This window comes from Saccopteryx bilineata, chromosome 2 (assembly GCF_036850765.1).
Source record: "Saccopteryx bilineata isolate mSacBil1 chromosome 2, mSacBil1_pri_phased_curated, whole genome shotgun sequence".
Taxonomy (NCBI): domain Eukaryota; kingdom Metazoa; phylum Chordata; class Mammalia; order Chiroptera; family Emballonuridae; genus Saccopteryx; species Saccopteryx bilineata.
This window is the reverse complement of record NC_089491.1, coordinates 140,829,310-140,850,763: the sequence shown is the minus strand read 5'-3', so window position 1 is coordinate 140,850,763 and position 21,454 is coordinate 140,829,310. Positions and strand designations below refer to the sequence as shown.

The 21,454-nt window shown below is 41.9% G+C and overlaps 1 protein-coding gene across 1 annotated transcript in view; it reads right to left on the bottom strand.

Moving 5' to 3' along the window:
• Positions 1-21,454, bottom strand: part of FGD4 (FYVE, RhoGEF and PH domain containing 4) — a 283,378-nt gene that overhangs the window by 53,100 nt on the left and 208,824 nt on the right. Inside the window, exon 4 of the mRNA XM_066258073.1 lies at positions 18,850-19,357. Within this exon, the coding sequence (XP_066114170.1) occupies positions 18,850-19,357 (508 nt within the window). The remainder of the gene's footprint in view (positions 1-18,849; positions 19,358-21,454) is intronic.

Below are 21,454 nucleotides of genomic sequence, written 5' to 3'. Positions count from 1 at the left end.
CCCCCGGAGGGGCAGAGCATCGCCCCCTGGTGGGCAGAGCATCGCCCCTAGTGGGCGTGCCGGGTGGATCCCGGTCGGGCGCATGCGGGAGTCTGTCTGACTATCTCTCCCCGTTTCCAGCTTCAGAAAAATACAAAAAAAAAAAAAAAAGACTTCCTTTTCTTGCCTGACCAGGCAGTGGCGCAGTAGATAAGAGTGTCCACGTGGGATGCAGAGGACCCAGGTTCAAAGCCCTGGGGTCGCTGGCTTGAGCGTGGGCTCCTCTGGCTTGAGCATGGGCTCACCAGCTTGAGCGTGGGATCATCGACATGACCCCATGGTTGCTGCCTCGCCTGGAGCACATATGAGAAAGCAATCAATGAACAACTAAGGTGCCATAAGAACGAGCTGATGCTTCTCATCTCTCTCCCTTCCTGTCTGTCTGTCCTTGTATGTCTCTTTCTCTCACTAAAAACAAACAAACTTCCTTTCCTTTTGATGGCCTGCTGAATTTTCATCCTGATCTATGGAGCCTTCTCTAACTGTCAAAGCCCTTGGGCTTGGTCCTATTAAAATGCATTTTATATTTTATACCTAAACATCTTTTAATTTAGAAATTTCTACCTAGTTACTTTGCTGAAATATCCTTTTCACTCTAGGAGAATATGAAGTATAATAAAGGTTTAATATAAAAACTCCAGTACCAAAGCAACCCAAATTATATTTTAAACCCAGTCTAATCTGTGTAAATGTTACATTTTAAACTATATAAAATGCTATTATAATGTTTCATTGTATTCAACATGTATTTGATCTACTTTATGCTTTATATGCAGTGTCCATTCTCATGTGGAAAATTACCAAGTTGCTTCTTACAGCAGTACTGAGATGAGGTGTCTTTATGTGAAGTCTTTAAGTAACATAGTACTGTTTCAATAATTTGTGGCCTCAGAAATAGTGAAATAACAACTATGTACATATAATCAGCAAAGTCTCCAAGTAGTCAATGTTTTGGTTTAACCTGATAAACTCAGGGTAAAGCACTAGCATTGTTACTTACCTGCCTGGCATCTTTCCCCCCATTCTGTAATGGTATCCAGGTTTGGTTAGTGTATGTCTACCCACTACTATGTAGCCTTTCCTTTGCGGAAACTAACCTCAACTCCAGATCAAAAGGGGGACCCTGAATGGTATAGTAATGATGGGTACACAGTGATTAGTTCAGAAGCCAAGGAGACATGAAGAAATATACACAGGGATTGGAGGGCTTTGGAAAAGGAGGCTCATTACCCTTAAAGGAAGAACCGGAAAAAGAGCTCTTTCTTTGCCGCTCCATGTGAATGAGAGTACCTGTGTTGGCTTAACTGCTATGAATGGCCATTCCATAACCACAGAGATAAAGTCAATAAAAGTTGTTATTATTTAAGCCAGGCCAAGTGTTATTGATTTTATTTGTAGCACTATGATTAATAAGAAACAAACACTGTGTAAAACAGGAGTCCCCAAACTACGGCCCGCGGGCCGCATGCGGCCCCCTGAGGCCATTCATCTGGCCCCTGCTGCACTTCCGGAAGGGGCACCTCTTTCATTGGTGGTCAGTGAAAGGAGCATATTGACCATCTCATTAGCCAAAAGCAGGCCCAGAGTTCCCATTGAAATACTGGTCAGTTTGTTGATTTAAATTTACTTGTTCTTTATTTTAAATATTGTATTTGTTACCGTTTTGTTTTTTTACTTTAAAATAAGATATGTGCAGTGTGCAAAGGGATTTTTTTATAGTTTTTTTTATAGTCTGGCCCTCCAACGGTCTGAGGGACAGTGAACTGGACCCCTGTGTAAAAAGTTTGGGGACCCCTGGTGTAAAAGATGCCATATATATCATGACATTTTAAAACTTTCAAGTAATTTAAAAATACTTAGAGAGCAAGTAAAATACTTAATGAACTAAAAATATGACTTAGAAACTGTTAAAAGTGAACACAGATACACAGTAGATACATGAGAAAACTATCAACATTTCAGGGGAAATTAAAGTAATATGTTATTCTACATATTTAAGGTCTACCAGAAAGTTCTGTCCATTTTTGGAATAAAACAAAATACAAATTTTTCTTACCGTCAATAAACTTTATTAAATAATATAATTGCCATTATTATTAATGATTTCTTGCCAGCGTGAGGGCAATTTGTATATCCCATTTTTGAAAAATGTTTTATCTTTTTTTTTTTTTTTTCATTTTTCTGAAGCTGGAAACAGGGAGACAGTCAGACAGACTCCCGCATGCGCCCGACCGGGATCCACCCAGCACGCCCACCAGGGCGATGCTCTGCACACCAGGGGGCGATGCTCTGCCCATCCTGGGCATCACCATATTGCGACCAGAGCCACTCTAGCGCCTGAGGCAGAGGCCACAGAGCCATCCCCAGCGCCCGGGCCATCTTTGCTCCAATGGAGCCTCGGCTGTGGGAGGGGAAGAGAGAGACAGAGAGGAAAGCGCGGCGGAGGGGTGGAGAAGCAAATGGGCGCTTCACCTATGTGCCCTGGCCGGGAATCGAACCCGGGTCCTCCACACGCTAGGCCGACGCTCTACCGCTGAGCCAACCGGCCAGGGCATGTTTTATCTTTTGATGCAAAAAATTGAACCAGTGCTTGTTTGATATCTTCTTCATTTTTGAATTTTTTGCCCTTCAAAAAATTTTGTAAGGACAAAAACGAGTGATAGTCGGAGGGTGCTAAGTCCGGGGAATATGGTGGATGCGACAGACATGCTTTTGTAGCATTTCTTCCTTGTTGAAATTCATAAAAATTATAGTGGTGTAAATGAACTTTATCAGTAGCCATGGGTACACTATTGCTTCACACATAAGACTAACGTGAATCAACTTTGTTTTAGTTAATTTGCTACGTCAGTATATATACATTAAGTGATAAAAATAGGCACACATGTGCCAAATAAACATGTGCTTACGTGTCGAAACTTGTGATAGAAACAGACAGAACTTTCCGGTAGACCTTATACTTACAAGAAACATTGATCTGCATCTACACTACAAGTTATTTGTGTTTGATTTGTTTTTTAAAGCCAGATTTATTGAGATACAATGTACAGATAATAGTAAAGTTCACCCTTTTGGTGTAAAGTTTTAGTTTTGACAAAGGCTTATAATCATGTCACCACCACCACAGTCAAGATGCAGAACATTTGCATTGAACTTATCTTAGCTCTCTCTGTAGTCAATCACACTCTCTCACAGGCCCAGCTCCTGGTAACTGCTGATCTATCCTGCCCCAGAGTGCTGTGTGAATGGAATCAGAGTCCGTGCCTTTAGAGTCTCGCTTCTTTCCTTTATCGAAATGCGTCTGAGACATACCCATGCAGTTATTCTCAGAGGTCTGTTCTTTTCAAGCTCACAGTTTTATTTTAATAATAGTGATGCATCATTTTGACTCACACTGTTTTATATGTTCTGATTCTAGTTCTGACAAAGGAGAGTATGAAGTATAATAAGCGTTTAGTATAAAAATTCCACTACCAAAGGGTGAACTTTCCTTTAAAGAAAACAATCATTTAGAATTTGAGCTATAATAAAATAATGTATCTGTTATGATTCAGAATTCATTAATTAACAGATCATACTGTCTATTATTGTACTCCTGGGGTCTTCCACAACCTATGGGATCTTAGGATGCTTATAAGAAACAATCTTTTGCTGACTGCTAATCATATTTTAGCTGAACATGGCAAATTGTGGATAGCCTGGTTTTATTTTGCAAAATCTATGGAGATGCCAGCAGTTATTAGTAAAAGCTATGTTCCTTCCACACAGATGGTCTTCTAATGTTAGGTTCCTGACCTTGCCAAAGCCAACACAAAGATAAGCAAAAATAAGCTTGCTGACATGGTTTAATCACTCATATATAAGCTTGTGAAAAGTTACTAGGGATTTTGTGGTTGAAGTCAGGAAATCACTGACTCATGGACCCTTGTTTTAGGTCAGTCACACAATAATATCACTGTAATAAGCCTGAATCAGCGGTGGCACAGTGGAGAGAGCATAGATCTGGAAGGCTGAGGTCCCAAGTTTAAAACCCTGAGGTTGTTGGCTTGAGCAGGGGATCATCAGTATGATCCCATGGTTGCTAGCTTGAAGCCCAAGGTCACTGGCTTGAGCAAGGGGTCACTGGCTTGGCTGGAGCTCCTGGTCAAGGCACATGAGAAGCAATCGATGAACAACGAAAGTACGGCAAGTACAATACAAATTGATGCTTCTCATCTCTCTCCCTTCCTGTCTGTCTCTCCCTCCCTCTCCCTCTCATTTTCTCTGCTGCCAAAAGAAAAAATCATTGTAATAAGAACTTGCTGATTATTATGTATCAGACACTATTATAAGTATTTTACCAAGATCCTTACAACATTTTTATAAAATACATATATAGATAGCATTACTATTGTTATTTTACAGGCAGCCCACTAACAACAGAACAAAATCCCCAGGCTCAAAGAGGTCTGGAAAGTTGCCCAAGGTCACCTGGTTAGAAGGTGACCGAATCAGATTCTTATCTGTGGTATGTGATTTTATGTAACTCTTCACTAGCAATTGGCTCTCACTCTAAGCCTTCTTCACAACAAACAAGAAGGCTGCATTAAGTGCTTACAGGTGAACAGACTAACGAAATACCAACTACCCCACTTAAAAATGGAACGAGGTACCTACTACGCATATTAATTACACCCTGGCCAGAGAGCTCGATTGATTAGAGCTTAATCTGGAAGCACAAAGGTTTCCAGTTTGATTCCCGGTCAGGGCGCATACAGGGCGCGCTCTCTCTCCCCCTTCCTCTTTCATTGAAATCAATCAATAAATTTTTTTTTTAAATTATACATTAGCTTGACCTGTGGTGGTGCAGTAGATAAAGCATCGACCTGAAACACTGAGGTTGCCAGTTAGAAACCCAGGGCTTGCCTGGTCAAGGCACATATGGGAGTTGATGCTTCCTGCCTCGTCCCCTCTTCTCTCTCTCTGTCTCTTCTCTCTTTAAAAATGAATATATAAAATCTAAAAAAAATGTATACATTAATTACTAAACAAAATTCTACTATAGCTGACTTTCCAGCATTTTTGTAATCATTAGGTATAAAACTTCAGTCATGTTTGATGTAATAACATGATGGCATCTAACCTTAAAAAATTAATTTAGTTACCAAAAAGTTAGTTACCAAAACTCATTTATAAGCACACTTAGGGAGAAATACACAGTCCCTCTCATCCATGAGGCTCTCATCACTCAATCAGACTTACACTTAAATAATGGAAAAAGGAGTTTTTAAATTGCTGATACACTGGGGCTGCAGTCTGATACATATGTTTTTAAGCAGAATGTTAAACAGGCAAAGTTATATATATAATACCAGTTCTTACTCTTTGCCACCTTGGAAGGTATATAACTCCTCCTTTGTGCTTAGCACTTTATTAAGTCCTGTGGTTTATTCTTGTGATTCTTCAGGAAAAAAACAATGGTTTGATTTGTTTATTAATAATATTGATTTAATAAGTAATCCTACTTGAGTCTATTGGAAGCTCATACACAAAATAATGATAAATGTTAATTTAAAAGCATCTGACTTTTGATATCTCTCTATTCAATGGAGAGATGGGATTTATACTGCTCACAAAAATTACGATAATGTTTCAAAATGAATATGAAGCGATAAAATATCCCTTAATTTTTGTGAGCAGTCTGTTTTCACTTGCAAATATACACTTGTATACTGAAAGCCGATTTCCAGTGTATGATGGCCTCAAACACACGAGAGCACACCTGAGGTACCAGGCTCAGAAAAGTAAGATACACTCCACTTACAATAAGAGATTACCCGATGCCATCTGCTTCCCTCCGACTCCTCTCTGCTTACTGCACTTACGAGGCTATTAGTCGGTGCAGTGGCTCCCCATACGCACTGTCCCTTTCTTTCCTAGAGATGTGGCCCATCTGCATAGGGGTCAGGTTGAGTCTAGTTATTAGTCACTGTACCTGCCGGCTCATGAATGTGCTGCAGTGTCAGTTCTGCCTCCTTATATGCAGATGTCACGAGCTTCTGCAGCTCCTTTCAGACCTTTGACACGACTCTTCCAGATGGCAGCAGCCGGACAAAGAGCTCCCTCCCCCCGCAGCTCACAGAGTTCATTAACTGGAAAGGCAGATGCTGCCAGTGTGGAGCCAGTGAGTCATTCTTCAAAGTCTTAGTGCCATCCGCCCTGCCACACGCCTCAAAACCACCAACGGGGGAGCAGATATTGTAGAAAGAATTCTGTAAATGTTAACAAACAATTACAGTTTCTTCAAAGATGTTTTAGGAGCAACATCTTCTACTATTTTAAAATAAATCAGATATTGGTATTAATGCTTTGTAACCTTCAGTACATGTGCTCATGCGCTTTTATTTTAAGCAGAATTTTTTTCTAAAAGCACTGAATCAAATCTACTAAAAGTTATTACAGCCTTTTCCATATATTTATGAGGTTATATTAAAAGCAATAGGGATACAAATTATCAGGTTTTTATAGAACCAGAATGAGTATTCCTTGGCCCTGGGGTGTTTCTCCCTAAATCTGCCGTGAGTTAATTATATTCTTCCATAAAAGGAAGATGTAGCTTTGTATAGGTACACATATCTCTGTGTTCCTGAAGTCCATTTTCTCAAAACAAGATGAGTTAAGTTAGAGAATAAACACTTGATTTTGTACCACAATTCATGAGATGCATCAAAATTCTGGTGTCATTTTTTAATGTATTTCCAAACATCAAAGTCTTCAAAGTGGCTCAAAAGTCATACAGCTAGTAAGTGATTGAGCCAGGATTCAAATCCAGGTCTATGAAAACAAAAGTTCTTGCTCTGTTATAACCTTTGAACCAAGAGAACTTCCTCTAGATGAAGAAAATAAGAAAATGAGAAGAGCAGGGAATAAAACAGATTTTTATAGTCAATGAAGACCATGTAATAATGTCCCAGGTCATGTGGTCTCAGGGAAGATTTGTAACCAGCAAGGAATTTATCACCAGGTTTCACAAGACAAGAAAAAGAGAGTGCCCACGGTGACACACAGACATTTCTCCTTTCCCAGTGCTTCATAATACTGCGTCACAAGCATAAACAGGCTCATTTAGCATGATCCTTCAGGAAGCTCTGAGAGCAAAGTCTGAGCCTACTTTTGACCCAGCACCAATGCTTTTCCAATCTTTTGTCCTTGGTTCAAAACAGGAGAATGGGGGTGTGTATGGGCTTCTCATCTGAAGGTTTTATTTAGTACATCCTTCTGAAACAAGATGAGGAAGCAGGAGAAATAGAGCTTGCACCGACAAGGGCAGTTTGGTTACTTGCACAAGGTCAGACAGGAAGTAAGTGGTAGCAAAGAGAGAACTCTGCTCGTCTTATACTCCACAGAGTGTACACATTAGACTAAACTGTCCTTTGGGGTTCTGCAAAAATTCAAGATTAAACACCAAGAGGAATTTAACAAATATTCACAATCAAGAACTGAAATAACCTATCCCAAGTCTTGGCAGAACATTAAAAAAAAATTAGGTCATTGATAGATATTTCTGATAATTCCCTGGAGTTAAAAACTTGTACATAGACATGAGCGCCTTGTGTGGTAATAACTTATGGTTTTTAGGCAAGAGGAACAAAACACAGGGGAACCTAAGTTAGAAAGGAAGAGGCACCTAAACTTATCTCTGTGTGTCCCAGCAGCAGTACCTTGCTTGGACACGGAAATGATAGAGGGGGCGGAGTCTTCACAGGGCAGAATATGTTGAATTCTGGGGTCTGTTGAAGGCCATCTGCAATTATGGGCAGTCATTGGTCTATTCATCTTGACTTACAAATGAGAAAATAGGACTTTATTTTGTTTATTTAACAAACACACAGCTCATATTATGTTTCAGGCACTGTTCGAAGTCCTTTACAACTATTAAATGATCTATGCCTTGTAACAACATTATGAGATAGGTATATTCACCTCCGTTTTATAGATCAAGAAACTGGGTGCAGAGAGGTTTGAGTGACCTGCTGAAGGTAACACAGCTGATTAGTGGCTGAGCTGGGATTCAAACCTCGAGTCTGGCTCTTGAGCCTGTCTTCCTGACTACCAGGTTATGGTGTATTGTTTTGTCTTTGTTTGTGTAAGCCACATACAACTGCTATGTTTTCTAGATCTGACCTCTCCATTCTTTTCACATGCACTGTAAACCAGCTCTATATTCTCATACTGCCCTCCATGCAGCCGACTGTCCCAAAACGTCTGGCTCATGGCAACACTGTGAAACCCCCTGCCGACTCCGTTATGCCCTGCTCTTTTGGCACTGCTGACTTGCTGATCCTGGCTTACTTCCACCCACTCCCGGTTTGCCTCTTCTCTGTACCGAGTCCTAGGCCGCTACATAAGGCTGGGAAGACTGTTGACTGATCCCACCAGCTTTGTCACAGTCACAGGTTATCACAAGAGCAACCTTCTCCACCGTCCTCAAGCTCCAAATCCTACCCGTTGAGGACATTTCAGTTACTGAGTTCCAGACTCCGCCTGGCTTCTCCACCTCTGCTCACAACAGGGAACTCCCCCCTCTCAGCCCTGCTATCGAACTTTACCTTTGCCTTTGAATTCTCCTTTCCCCTTCGCCTCTGGATATCTTAAATTATGGTCATTTATTTATCCTAATCCCCCTTCTCTACTGTTACTTTCCTCATTGTATTCACTTCAGTGCCTTGCACACAGTATATGTACAATATAAATTCACTCAATTTAACTTGATTACCCAGGGTCTTTGGGCTGGTTAGCTGTACTGTCGCAGTTAGCTCTCCCGGCTAACTGGAATTCCGTATTCTAAATCCTCCTGAGCTCACCAACACTCCCATGTGCTCTGTCCTCTCGGGCCCACTGGTGCTCACAACACCACTCCTCTTCTTTTTCTTCTCAGACAACTCGCTAAGTTCCTCTTTTGATTACGTTTGTGCCTCTAGAGCTCAGTACTCAACCTTTTTTCTGTTACTCCATATTCTATTTTGGCAATATTAACCCCTCCCTTGTGTACATCCTCTTCCCTCCTTCTTCCCCTTCCCGATCTCCAGATCCTTGTGTCCACTGGCTTAATCAGTATTTCCAAGTGGACGCCCTGTAGGCGCCACAAACGCAGCAGTACAAAACTAGCCTAGTCAGCCACTCCACTCCCTTCCCTCATTCCAAGAGCCATTACTTTCCTTCCTGTCTGCCACTCAGTTATTTCATTAATAACTTGGGGAACCAAGACCCAGAGAGAGTGGTGTGAAGGTGCCACGCCCCAGGTCACCTAGTCGGTAAGTGATGGAGCTGGGATATGAATTCTTCTTTTAATCGAAAGCCTTCCCCCTTAAGCAACAAACCATGTCACCAGAGGATTCCATTTTTGTTTTAGACATCTTTAGCTGGACATCCCAGAAGTCCCTCAAATTCAGCATGTCTAAATCCAGTTTATTATCCCCTCCCCCCCAAATATGCCCCTTCTTTTATTTCTTTGTAGTTCAATAATGGTAGACCATCTGCCACTGCCCCAAGCTGGGAGCTGAACATGACTCATTCCCCACATCCAGACACCGGATCCTCAGAAACCGCTCCCCTCTCCTAACCCCTGCGCAGCAAGGCCCACATCCTCTCACACCTGGGTTCCTGAGGTTGCTTATTATGTACGCAGCTCCAGCTGTTTTTCCTTTTATCTGACTCATTCTTCTAAAACCCACAGATATAAAATCATGTCACTTCCATGCTTTAATGCAGTGCCCCTCGGGGCAGATAGTACCAGGCTTATGGAAAGTTTGAAATAACATGGGGAAAAAAACCTATGCTTAATCCAACAAAACAAAACAGGATGCAGAATGACCATATATTGATTTTTTTTAATTGGCTCAGAAAAACAAGCTGGAATGTTAAATAGCAGAGCAATTCTCTCTGGGAATTGGAACTACAGATGCTTTTTAAAATTAGGACTTGAATTGTTCTAATTCCATTTTTTTAAAGATTTTTATTTATTCATACCTTTTTTTTGAGAGAGAGAGAGAGAGAGAGAGAGAGAGAGAAGGGGGGAGGAACAGGAAGCATCAACTCCCATATGTGCCTTGACCAGGCAAGGCCAGGGTTTCAAACCAGCGACCTCAGCATTCCAGGTAGACGCTTTATCCACTGTATCACCACAGGTCAGACCGGATGCTTTTTGTATTTTCTATGCTTTGCTGCATTTTCTTGATTTTCTATGAGAACTATTAATTTTTATTTAGACTTTCAAAAATCTTTTTAAGAAGTTTCCACTGTTCTCAGGGGGAGAATATACAACTCAGGCAATATAAAGCCATTACAATTTGTCCTTAGTTTATTTTTTTATTTTTATTTTTTTTTCATTTTTCTGAAGCTGGAAACAGGGAGAGACAGTCAGACAGACTCCCGCATGCGCCCAACCGGGATCCACCCGGCCCGCCCACCAGGGGCGGTGCTCTGCCCCCCAGGGGGCGATGCTCTGCCCATCCTGGGCGTCGCCATATTGCGACCAGAGCCACTCTAGCGCCTGAGGCAGAGGCCACAGAGCCATGCCCAGCGCCCGGGCCATCTCTGCTCCAATGGAGCCTTGGCTGCGGGAGGGGAAGAGAGAGACAGAGAGGAAAGCGCGGCGGAGGGGTGGAGAAGCAAATGGGCGCTTCTCCTGTGTGCCCTGGCCGGGAATCGAACCCGGGTCCTCCGCACGCTAGGCCGACGCTCTACCGCTGAGCCAACCGGCCAGGGCTATATTTTCTTTTTAAGCCTTTCCCTCTACACATCTACACTCATGTCTTTAGCCCTCTGGTCCTTTTTTATTATTACTAGTTTTTAATTTCAAAAAACTTATTTAATGATTGAGAAAGAGAGACTGACTTGTTGTTTCACTCATTTATGCATTCACTGGCTGATTCTTGTGTGTGGCCCGACTAGGGATCAAATCTTGGTATCCTAGGATGATGCCCTGAGCAACTGACCTACCTGGCTAGGGCTGGCCCTCTGGCCTCTTATTATGTAAATGCCAGAAATACTCCAAATACAGCATCCACGCTCTTCCTTCCAGTCATTCCTCACACGTTCCCTCTGCCAGACGCACCTGTCACCTCTTTCCTATCTGTTCTGGACTGCCCAGCCACTTCCACTCTTTCTTTAAGCCCAGTTCAACTGCTTCTCCACAGCCCGCCCCTCTTTCAGCCCTGCTCCGGGGCTGCTTCATTTGTGTTTCTGAAGCACAAAGCCACCACATTATGGTGATTTACTGATGCTTCTTTGTGTTCAGTAGGTTGAGGTTCTGTGGGAAGGGCTTGTCTCGTTCACTTGCTTCAGCACCTGGAGAGTGAACCGGGCATTCTGAATTTTCAGACTGAGTAAAAGGTGGCTTTTACTCTCTTTGTAAAAGAGACACACTCTTTGCAGTTCATTTCTTTCTTTCTTTTTAAATTATTATTTCCTTTCCCCCCCTTTTTTTTTTAATTTTTAAAGGGAAAGAGATGAGAAGCATCAACTTGTAGTTGGGGCATTTTAATTGTTCATTGATTGCTTTCTCCTACATGTCTTGACAGGGGAGGCGGGAGGGGGCCTCCAACTGAGCCAGTGACCTAAGGCTTCAAGCTCATGGCTAGGATCCCACGCTTAAGCCAGCAACCTTGAGTTTTCGAACCTGGGTCTTCAGCGTCCCAGGTTGATACTCTATCCACTGCATCACCATCTGGTCAGGCTGTTTATTACTTTTGTATAACTTTCTAACATATTAAACAAAGTCACTATAAAATAAAGCAGTTTCTGGGTTCATTAAGTTTAAGTGAATTAAGAAAAACTATTCTCAAAACGTTTATGAAATAGCCACCTGGTTGGTAGGTAACCTTCCCCTTATCCTAAACAGTGTTTTCAAACCCCTGCAACTTCAGTTGGAGTTCTCACTGTAATAACAGCAACAACAGAAGGCTGATCCGTGAAGCTGGGTAATTTCTTTGCAGTGCTTCACTGACTTGGAATCAAGCTGGTTTGGCAAGAGAAGAAATAACTAAGGAGTGACTTACTTTGTCTTCAAATCTAACAAGACCTCAACAGTTGTCTGCCTTATTTTTTCAAGAAGTAAACAGAGGCCCTGGCAGGGAGCTCCGCTGGTTAGAGCACTGTCCCAATATGACAAGTTTAAGGGTTGATCCCCAGCCAGGGCACACACAAGAATCAACCAATGGGTCCTGGCCTGTTGGCCCAGTGGCAAAGCATCATTCCAGCATATGGATCTCCTGGGTTCAATTCCTGATCAGGGCACACAGGAGAAGGGACCACTTGCTTCTCCATCCCGCCCCCGCCCCCTCCCTCTCTCTTTTTCTCTTCTCCTGCAGCTATGGCTCCATTGGTTCGAGCACATCACCCTAGGCACTGAGGATGGCTTCATGGAGCCTCCGCCTCAGGTGCTAAAAGTACCTCTCCCATCCAAGTACTAACCAGGCCCGACTCTGCTTAGCTTCTGAGATCAGCTGAGATCGGGCGTGTTCAGGGTGATACTGCTGTAGACACTAAAAGTAGCTCAGTTGAGAGCATAACCCCAGATGGGCAGAGCATTGGCTCCAGACAGGAATTACCGGGTGGATCCTGTTGGGGTACATGTGGGAGTCTGTCTCTTTATCTCCCTCTTACTTGGAAAAAGAAAAAAAGAAAAAAGAACCAACCAGTGAATGTATAAATAAGTGAAACAACAAACAGATGTTTTTCTCTCTTTCCCTAAAAATCAATGAATATATAAAATTTTTTTAAAAAGTGAACTGAAAGAAATTTAAAGCTTTACCAAAACAAAAACAAAACTTGTTGCCCATCATAAGAAATGAATAATCAAGATAAACATTATTTTACCTCCCAGGAAACTTTGATGCCTTACATTATATCCTGTAAAATCAATCAATAATTTTAAGTAACTGACAAACTCAGTAGGGGGTAATTGACAGAAAAAAAGAGGAAAAGTGAGTTTATTTGAATTACAGCACTAGTTTCCTAGTCATAATTTACTTCTGAATTTAATTATCTGTCATTCTTTTCCCTAGGAGATAATTATCTTCCTAATTTTAATTTGAGTATGTTCTAAGGTTATAAACCCTCAGGGCTTATGTAATGATATCATAAATAAAATGATTATTAAAAAAACAACCCGGAAATAAACAATGACTTAAAAAAATGTTTCAATAAATCTCTACTTTGTAGCTGGCCACCTCCTTCTTCATCTATCCCCTACTTTATTATATAATTTCTTTTATTTTTGGTGAAATAAAAGATTAACCTAAAAATTTTCTTTCTAGGGAATGACATAACCAACAGGGTGACATAAGTTGTTTCCGACTTTGCTCCGCCCACAGACCAACTAACACCTATTTAAGAACAAGAAACCACTGAGAATCCTGGAAGATGGGGGTGAGGCTGACACGCCACCCACACCAGAGACCAAGACAGATTGCATTAGAAGGGCGGCATGGCGCTACTGAAGCTAGCTTGTCACGTGCCTTTGGTTTTACCAAGAGACATGTCACCTGCCACCACACTCAATGATTTCCCAAAAAACGTAGGAGGAGGAGGAGGAGAAGGAAGAAGAGGGATGGCAGAAGAGTGTAATGAACATAATAATGCTGTCCCAGTCAGGTGTGGCCTAGGATCTGGCCTGGTACTAGATGAGTCATGAAGTCAAAGCCAAACAATGTCTACTAAATCCTCCTCTTTCCTGCAAGATGAACTGAGGGCAGTGCAGTTCACTCGGCATGATTGTTGACACGGTGGGCTGAGAAAGAAGTCTTTGATATGAAAGTAAAGCCAACAATCCTAGGGCAATTCATATTTTAGAGGCGTTTTGGCCCAGAGACTGGGATTTTTAAAAAGGGAGCACTTGCTTATATGCAGTTAATTTATTTGCAAAAATTCCTAATCTTCCTGGTGGTGTGGAGAAAGAAGAAAAGGCAAGAAACCAGAGACTTTTGTGGGGAGTGTTTGTACTAAGGAAAATATCTAAATTTACTTTGGTATTATTATTATTATTTGTATTTTTCTGAAGTGAGAAGGGTGGGGGGAGCCAGGCAGACAGACAGACTCCCACATACACCGACCAGAATTCACCCAGCATGCCCACCAGGGGGCGATGCTCTGCCCATCTAGGGCATTGCTTCACAGCAATGGGAGCCATTCTAGCACCTGAGGCAGAGGCCATGGAGCCATCCCCAGTGCCTGGGCCAACTTTGCTCCAATGGAGCCTTGCCTGCAGGAGAGGGAGAGAGAGAGAGAGAGAGAGAGAGGGAGGAAGGAGAGGGGGAAGGGTGGAGAAGAAGATGGGCGCTTCTCCTGTGTGCCCTGGCCAGGAATCAAACCCAGGACTCCACACACCAGGCCGACGCTCTACTGCTGAGCCAACTGACCAGGGCCTGGTAATACTTTTTATGAGGTGGGAAATCATCCCAGTGGATATTTTAACTTTACATAATATTACTCTGACTAAAAAACAAACAACAAACAAAAACCCTATTTCTGTTACAGTCTTGATAAAACTGCTATTATTAGTGGTTTAATACACTGCTACCAGATTTGTTATTTAAACTCTAGCCTTAAAAACTTGTATCTATACACATTTATACTTGCCTTACTCTGTGAAATATGGAAGAAAATAATAAATCTCAGAAAAATCTATCAATAACATATTAAAGTATATACTGCATATTAAATGGCTCGTGAAAACTAAAGAGAAGTTAACAGATAGGGTATAATCTATGAAAGCAACATTCCACATTAATGTACTTCTACTACTAAAGCTTACATACCAAAGCCTACAAATCTTAAAAAAGGTGACCATTTCTAATGAAATTCATTAAAAAATATACTGAACCATTTATGAGTCCCTTAATATAAATTAAGCTACTTATGATACCTCAAATTTGTCATGGCAAATAGAAATTCTAATACTATTATAACCCCCCACCCCAACCTCCGCAAGTACGCAAGCCTTTGTGGGCAGCACACGGACACACTCAGTATTCCTTTGCCTCTACCTTCCCTGGAACTTATGGGTTTTAAGGTTTCCTTATAACATCTCCCCTTCAGAAGATTTCAAGCATTTAAGCTGATGAAAGACAGATTAACCTTAATTTAAAGATACTATAACACCCTGTGGGTAAGAGATAAAGGTATCACAAAATGTTAACAATTGTCCTTTGGTTCTGAGATTTTTAAAAAAAAAATGTTTATGATAGCATCAATAGTTTCAGTAAGGTAGGTATTCTTTACCTTTTCCATGGTAAAAATAACAGTATTCTTAATTCCCTGAAAGTGAGCCTTCATCAAAATGCAGCAGATAATGAACGACACAGTTACATAAGCTGAGACAATTTTCAAGTCAGTTCTCAATGATTAATAATGACTGTTCAAGATGTATTTAGCATGCATATACTTTTATGAACTATCTCCTCCTACCTTCCAGCTCCCAACCCCTCATTCTCCCACACTCCTGGTGGGCACTTAGAAAGTGTCCATTAATTCTGGTATAAATGAAATTTATTTAAGACTATCCTGACATAAATCTCTTTATCGAATTAGATAACAATTAAGAGATTTTTTTCCCCAGTTATCTACATAGTGAAACTCAAATACTCCATAATGTCTTAAAAATTCAACACGGTAGACAGTTTAAGGAGCAGCTGACAACCTGAAGGGCTGTGCTAACAAAGGAACACACCTGCACAGGGCAGCACAGAGTCATGATGCAATCACTGAAGGGGCCTTATGATCATACCCTTTAACTGAAGGCACAAAGAAGTGATTTGCTGAAGGTCATACACTCAGTTAGTGGGCAAGCCAGAAGCAGCATCAAGATTTCCTGGTTCCAATTCACTACATACTGTTAAAATTTTTTAGGATTTCTTTTTTCTTCTCAATTGTGGTAAAATGAACATAATATAAAATTTACCATCTTATTAACACTGCTAACACTCACACTTTGGAACAAGGAAAGGCAATGCAACAAGCATCAGCACAGCAAAGGAGGACACGTTGTCAAATCAAATGTGGAAATTAAATCCCGACAGTCCTTTTCAGATGGGAGACGCATGTGGTGTTCAGATCAACAGCTCTCTGCAGAGGAAGAAAAATTTTTTTCTTCCCACATACACCATGTGCCATCCACCATGTGCCATAAATTCCCATTTAGGAGAAAAGGCCAGCTGTACCATTCTAGATTCCACTGCAATAAGGAAGCCCTATTAAGTATCTCCCAAACCATGTAAGACTTATCTCTGAAAATATATACATAATAACATATGACAGGAGGAAAAAAAGTAGGACCCAGCCACCTACAGGCATCATGACCAACTAAAACAGGGGTCCCCAAACTATGGCCCGTGGGCCACATGCGGCCCCCTGAGGCCATTTATCTGGCCCCCCGCCGCACTTCCAGAAGGAGCACTTCTTTCATTGGTGGTCAGTGAGAGGAGCATAGTTCCCATTGAAATACTGGTCAGTTTGTTGATTTAAATTTACTTGTTCTTTATTTTAAATATTGTATTTGTTCCCGTTTTGTTTTTTTTTACTTTAAAATAAGATATGTGCAGTGTGCATAGGGATTTGTTCATAGTTTTTTTTATAGTCCGGCCCTCCAACAGTCTGAGGGACAGTGAACTGGCCCCCTGTGTAAAAAGTTTGGGGACCCCTGAACTAAAATATTTCCCTTAATAAGAACGGCTCTTCTCTGGCCAGTTGGCTCAGTGGTAGAGCGTCAGCCTGGCATGCAGGAGTCCCGGGGTCAATTCCCGGCCAGGGAACACAGGAGAAGTGCCCATCTGCTTATCCACTCCTCCCTCTCTCCTTCCCCTCCTGCAGCCAAGGCTTCAGTGGAGCAAAGTTGGCCCGGTCGCTGAGGATGGCTCTGTGGCCTCTGCCTCAGGCACTAGAATGGCTCTGGTTGCGACAGAGTGACGCCCCAGAGGGGCAGAGCATCGCCCCCTGATGGGCGTGCCAGGTGGATCATGGTTGGTTGCATGCGGGAGTCTGTCTGACTGCCTCACCATTTCCAACTTCAGAAAAATACAACAAAAAAAAAAAAGTAAAAAAAAAAAAAGAAAAAAGAACAGCTCTTACTGTTTTATAAATAACTGCTGATGGCATCATCCCAACGGTAAGAGGACACATGTCTGAGTTTGGAGTTTCTTGGTTCTAACCTTCTCTTTCGTTCACGATGGTTCAAGCAAAGCGACACTAAAATTCACATTCCACCAAGACGTGGAGATTCACTTTGCAATGTCCTGTGTCTTTAACATTTCAGATGTTACCCAGCATGACTCACCCCCCCCCACTTCCTTCTTTAAACTTTCCCTGCTGGAAAGTCAGCATTCAAAATCAATTCCCGAACCTCAAGGAAATAAACCATTAGCTCTATTTTGGAAATTCTTATTTCAGGGGCAGTGAAACTTGCCCCGTAAGGTGCATTTCACTTTAAAGTTCTAAATACTTCAATTAATCACTTTTTACTCTAGTATTTTAATATCAGTCCTTTTGAATTTCTGCCTATGTTAATGCCATTGCCTCATTAAAAAAAAAAAAAAAAAGTACACTGATTCAGGACTCAGATTTGACACTTACCAATTTTCCTATAATTATACAGTTTTCAATTCTCAACTTTTCTACATAGATTGTTATTTAAAATTGATAAGAGACTAAGCAGTGGAAAGTTTTTTCTTGTCTTCAGAGATGTAAACAACTTTAGAGTCTAACATCTATTGATGCTTATATTGCACCTTTGATCCAAGAAATTCCAAGTACTTTGTAAAAACCATATTCATTACTATTTCCAAAGCACAATACTGACAGGAATAAGCAATATGAATGCAATGGTCTTACCGCTGGAATTGTATCAGTTTCTGCTGTAACACAGGTAAATCATGACCATATTTCACCAGCAAACTGGCTCTTTGTTAGCACGTGGGCAGAAATGCCATTCAGGTGGTTCGTTGAACTACTGCCTCTTTAAAAGATATCAACTTCCAGTTTACCACAGTCTCACCTCCCTCTGGTATATTACTCATGGCTACTGCTTTCACTGACATTTCCCACGGTCTGGCATTTATGGTTGTGACTTCTTGCACCAGGGATATAATACTGGCCTGAGAATCAGGGAACAAGGGGTCTAGGCTATTACTGTAACCCTGGAAAACCACTTCAGCTTTCCGGGACTATTTCTGCTTTTATAGATGAATCACTCGCTAAGATGATTTTTAAAGAGATTTCTAATTTTAAAATTGTATATTAATCTTTTGTTTTTTTAAAAAAATTAGAAGCCTGGAAAGTGTTCTAGATATCTGTTGAATAATTTGTGAATATTTCCATATTCATGTCCTTACAAGAAACATTTGCTAGTACAAGTTAATCTTCCAAGTCTATTTCTATTACCAGATTAGCAATGTCTGAAAAGCAAAGATCATACAATTTCCTCTTGCTTAGAGCATGAACATGAAGGATGTAGCTTGCTTAGAGCAGCAAAATGAAGGATGTAACTCTAACACCCAGAGCAACAAAGAACATTTTCTTCATGTAAATAAAAGCAATGTCTGTGGTTTTCCTAGATCGAAGTGTTCACACTCTTCTGACCCCTGAAATCACCCGAGAACAACAGAACCTACAGAGAGTTGGTTAGGGAAACAACCATTTAGCACCTCCGAGTGGAAAAACTGTGTAACTGATGGGGACAGTGATCTGACTCATTTCAGATACTATGAAATAGAGTTTTAAAACAGTAGTGGCATGGTCAGTGCTCCCTCCTGCTTATGAGCTGGTCTCCTGCTTTACCTTCGTCTCATGGTGCTGATCCAGCTGGTCCAGTTCCGAAGGGCTTTCTCCATTTTCCCTCTCGTGGGCCTCGGCTTCTGCGTCTGCCCCTCCTTCTTCCAGGGGGAGGGCTGGGTCCACACCTGGAGTCCTGCAGCTACTGTCAGAAGCATTTCCATCAGAGTCGTGCATTGTGGGTGAGGCGGGGCCCCTGGTACTCTCGTCCTTCTCTCCATTTACTAAGTTCGTATCAAGCAAGGGTTCAGAGGTTTGAATAGGAGTGTCTGGGCTAACGGCGGTCGCTTTCGCCTCCTCATACTCCATCTCGCGCTGTGCCTCCACGACACCGTTAGCCACACACGTCTGTACACCCTGAGTTGGATCCGGATCATTTCCTTGTTTCTGGGGAGGGTGCTGGGGGGAGAGGTTGTGCTGAGGTGTGGTTGTCAATCCGTGCCTTCCTGGGGTGCTGGGAGCATTTAGGTTCATAGCAGAATGTTTCTTCAAATCACTGTAACTTGATAATGTGCTAAAAGAGAAAATACAAGGAAGTGTGAAAACACTGGCATAGACAAGCTCTAGAATTAAAAAAAAAAAATTTATTCCAGCTAAAAAGCGGTATTTAGTAAAAAAAATGTTTCCTCCTCTGATAGTTTTAGAAATACAGATGATACATTCGATGCAGTTTCCAGTCTCCTGCGATGCTACCTGCACTTAAACAGTTCAGCAAAAATGACCGGCCTGAGTATAACTATAAGATCTGAAACATTTCCTTGGGCTGTTTATCAATATTAATTAGTAGAGACATAGAAATGAGAAATATCTGTATTTAATTAACCATCTTTTCCCAAAATTTATACTTTTGTTAACACTTCAAAATTTTAAAAAAATTCATTTTAAAGAGAGAAGAGTGAGAGAAAGAGAGTGAGAGAGAAGGGGGGGAGGGAGGAGCAGGAAGCAACAACTCCCATATGTGCCCTGACCAGGCAAGCCCAGGGTTTCGAACTGGCGACTTCAGTGTTCCAGGTCGACGCTTTATCCACTGCGCCACCACAGGTCAGGCCACTTTGTTAAGGTCGACGCTTTATCCACGGAGCCACCATAGGTCAGGCAACTTTGTTAACACTTTAAAAATGAATATAGTCAGCCCTCAATTTATAAGCAGGTTAGAAACCAAAAGTTATTTTTATTTGGAAAGCAGAAACACAGTCTCATAAACTTTATTACGCATGCTGCCACAGCCTCCTAACTGAGCTCTCTGCTTCCACACCTGATCCCTCCAGTCTGGTCTCTCCAAGTCGGCCAGAGACCAAACTGTGCGGGCTTCTCCCACACTTTTAGGTGAACCTGGCATTCTGCCAATGGCCTACAAGATTCTTCATACTCTGCTAGCCCTGGCCTCATGAAATTCCATCTGCTCACTCACAGTGTTCTTGTCACACCTGTCTCCTTGCTGACCCTTACTTCTAGTGAGCAAATACACACATCTAAGGATCTTTGAGCTGCTGTCCTCTCCGCCCAGGACAACCTTCCCCAAGACACTGGACTGGCTTACTCCTGCACATCATTCAGGTTTCTGCTCGAATGTCACCTCCTACACTGTTCTATTCAGTACAGCACACTCAACCACTAGCTACACATTTTATTTTCATTTTCTTTAAAGCCCTTATCATTACTTGACATTAAATAGAACACCATAATAGACAGTATGATGGAACCTAAATGCCAATATATTACAATGTCCCCTTGGAAATACTTGCACAGCATTTTAATCCAAGATTCCAGGGAGGAAAAACATAAAACTCTGGGCTGCAGTCTTGGAGAGATTTCTATGACCTAATGAGGAATAAAGATAAATTTAGACTAATATTCTGTGAGGGTGCAGAACGTACCTGTCGTGTTCTCGGCTTTATCCCCACTTCTCGGCATAGCACTTGCCATATGGAAAGTACTCAGTAAATACTCGATGAGTAATCAATAATGGTGGCTGTGATGATGAGCATGGCACTAATTCAATATTAGCAGCTGACATTTATTAAGCGCCAGAACCTACACCAAGCTCTTCACATAATTTTCTTTCATCCTTGTGTTTCCAAAATAGGGACTCTATAAATCCAGGCTTGGAAACTTACATAATGTGGCAATGCCATATGGCTAACAAATGCTAGAGCCAGAGTTCAAACCATGAGGTCTGATGCTAAACCTCACGGTCTTAACCTATATTATAATAAACATGCTGGAACATGCAGGAGGGAGTGGGGAGCAGGTGAGTAGGCTGCACACAAACGTGGGAAGATAGCCCAGGGCTGCGTCCTCCCCGGCACAGGGAGAGGTCACAGGGCTAAGGGAGGTGGGGGTGGCAAGCAGCAAGGGTCACAGACAATGCTGGGTGGTGTGCCACTGTCTCCCTTCACTCCATTCCTCCCAGGCATGGCTGCTCAGGACTGGAGGCGGGAACAGGCAACAACAGACAGCAAGAAAGTAGTAAGGGAGGCAAAAGGACATGGTAAAGCTCAGCTCCATGGGAAGAGGAAAACTGGTGGGGAAAACGTCATATATGTAGACGTTAGAGGTTAGCAGCATCGATAGATGTGACACACTTCCACCAATGAGCGCTGCCTTCTGC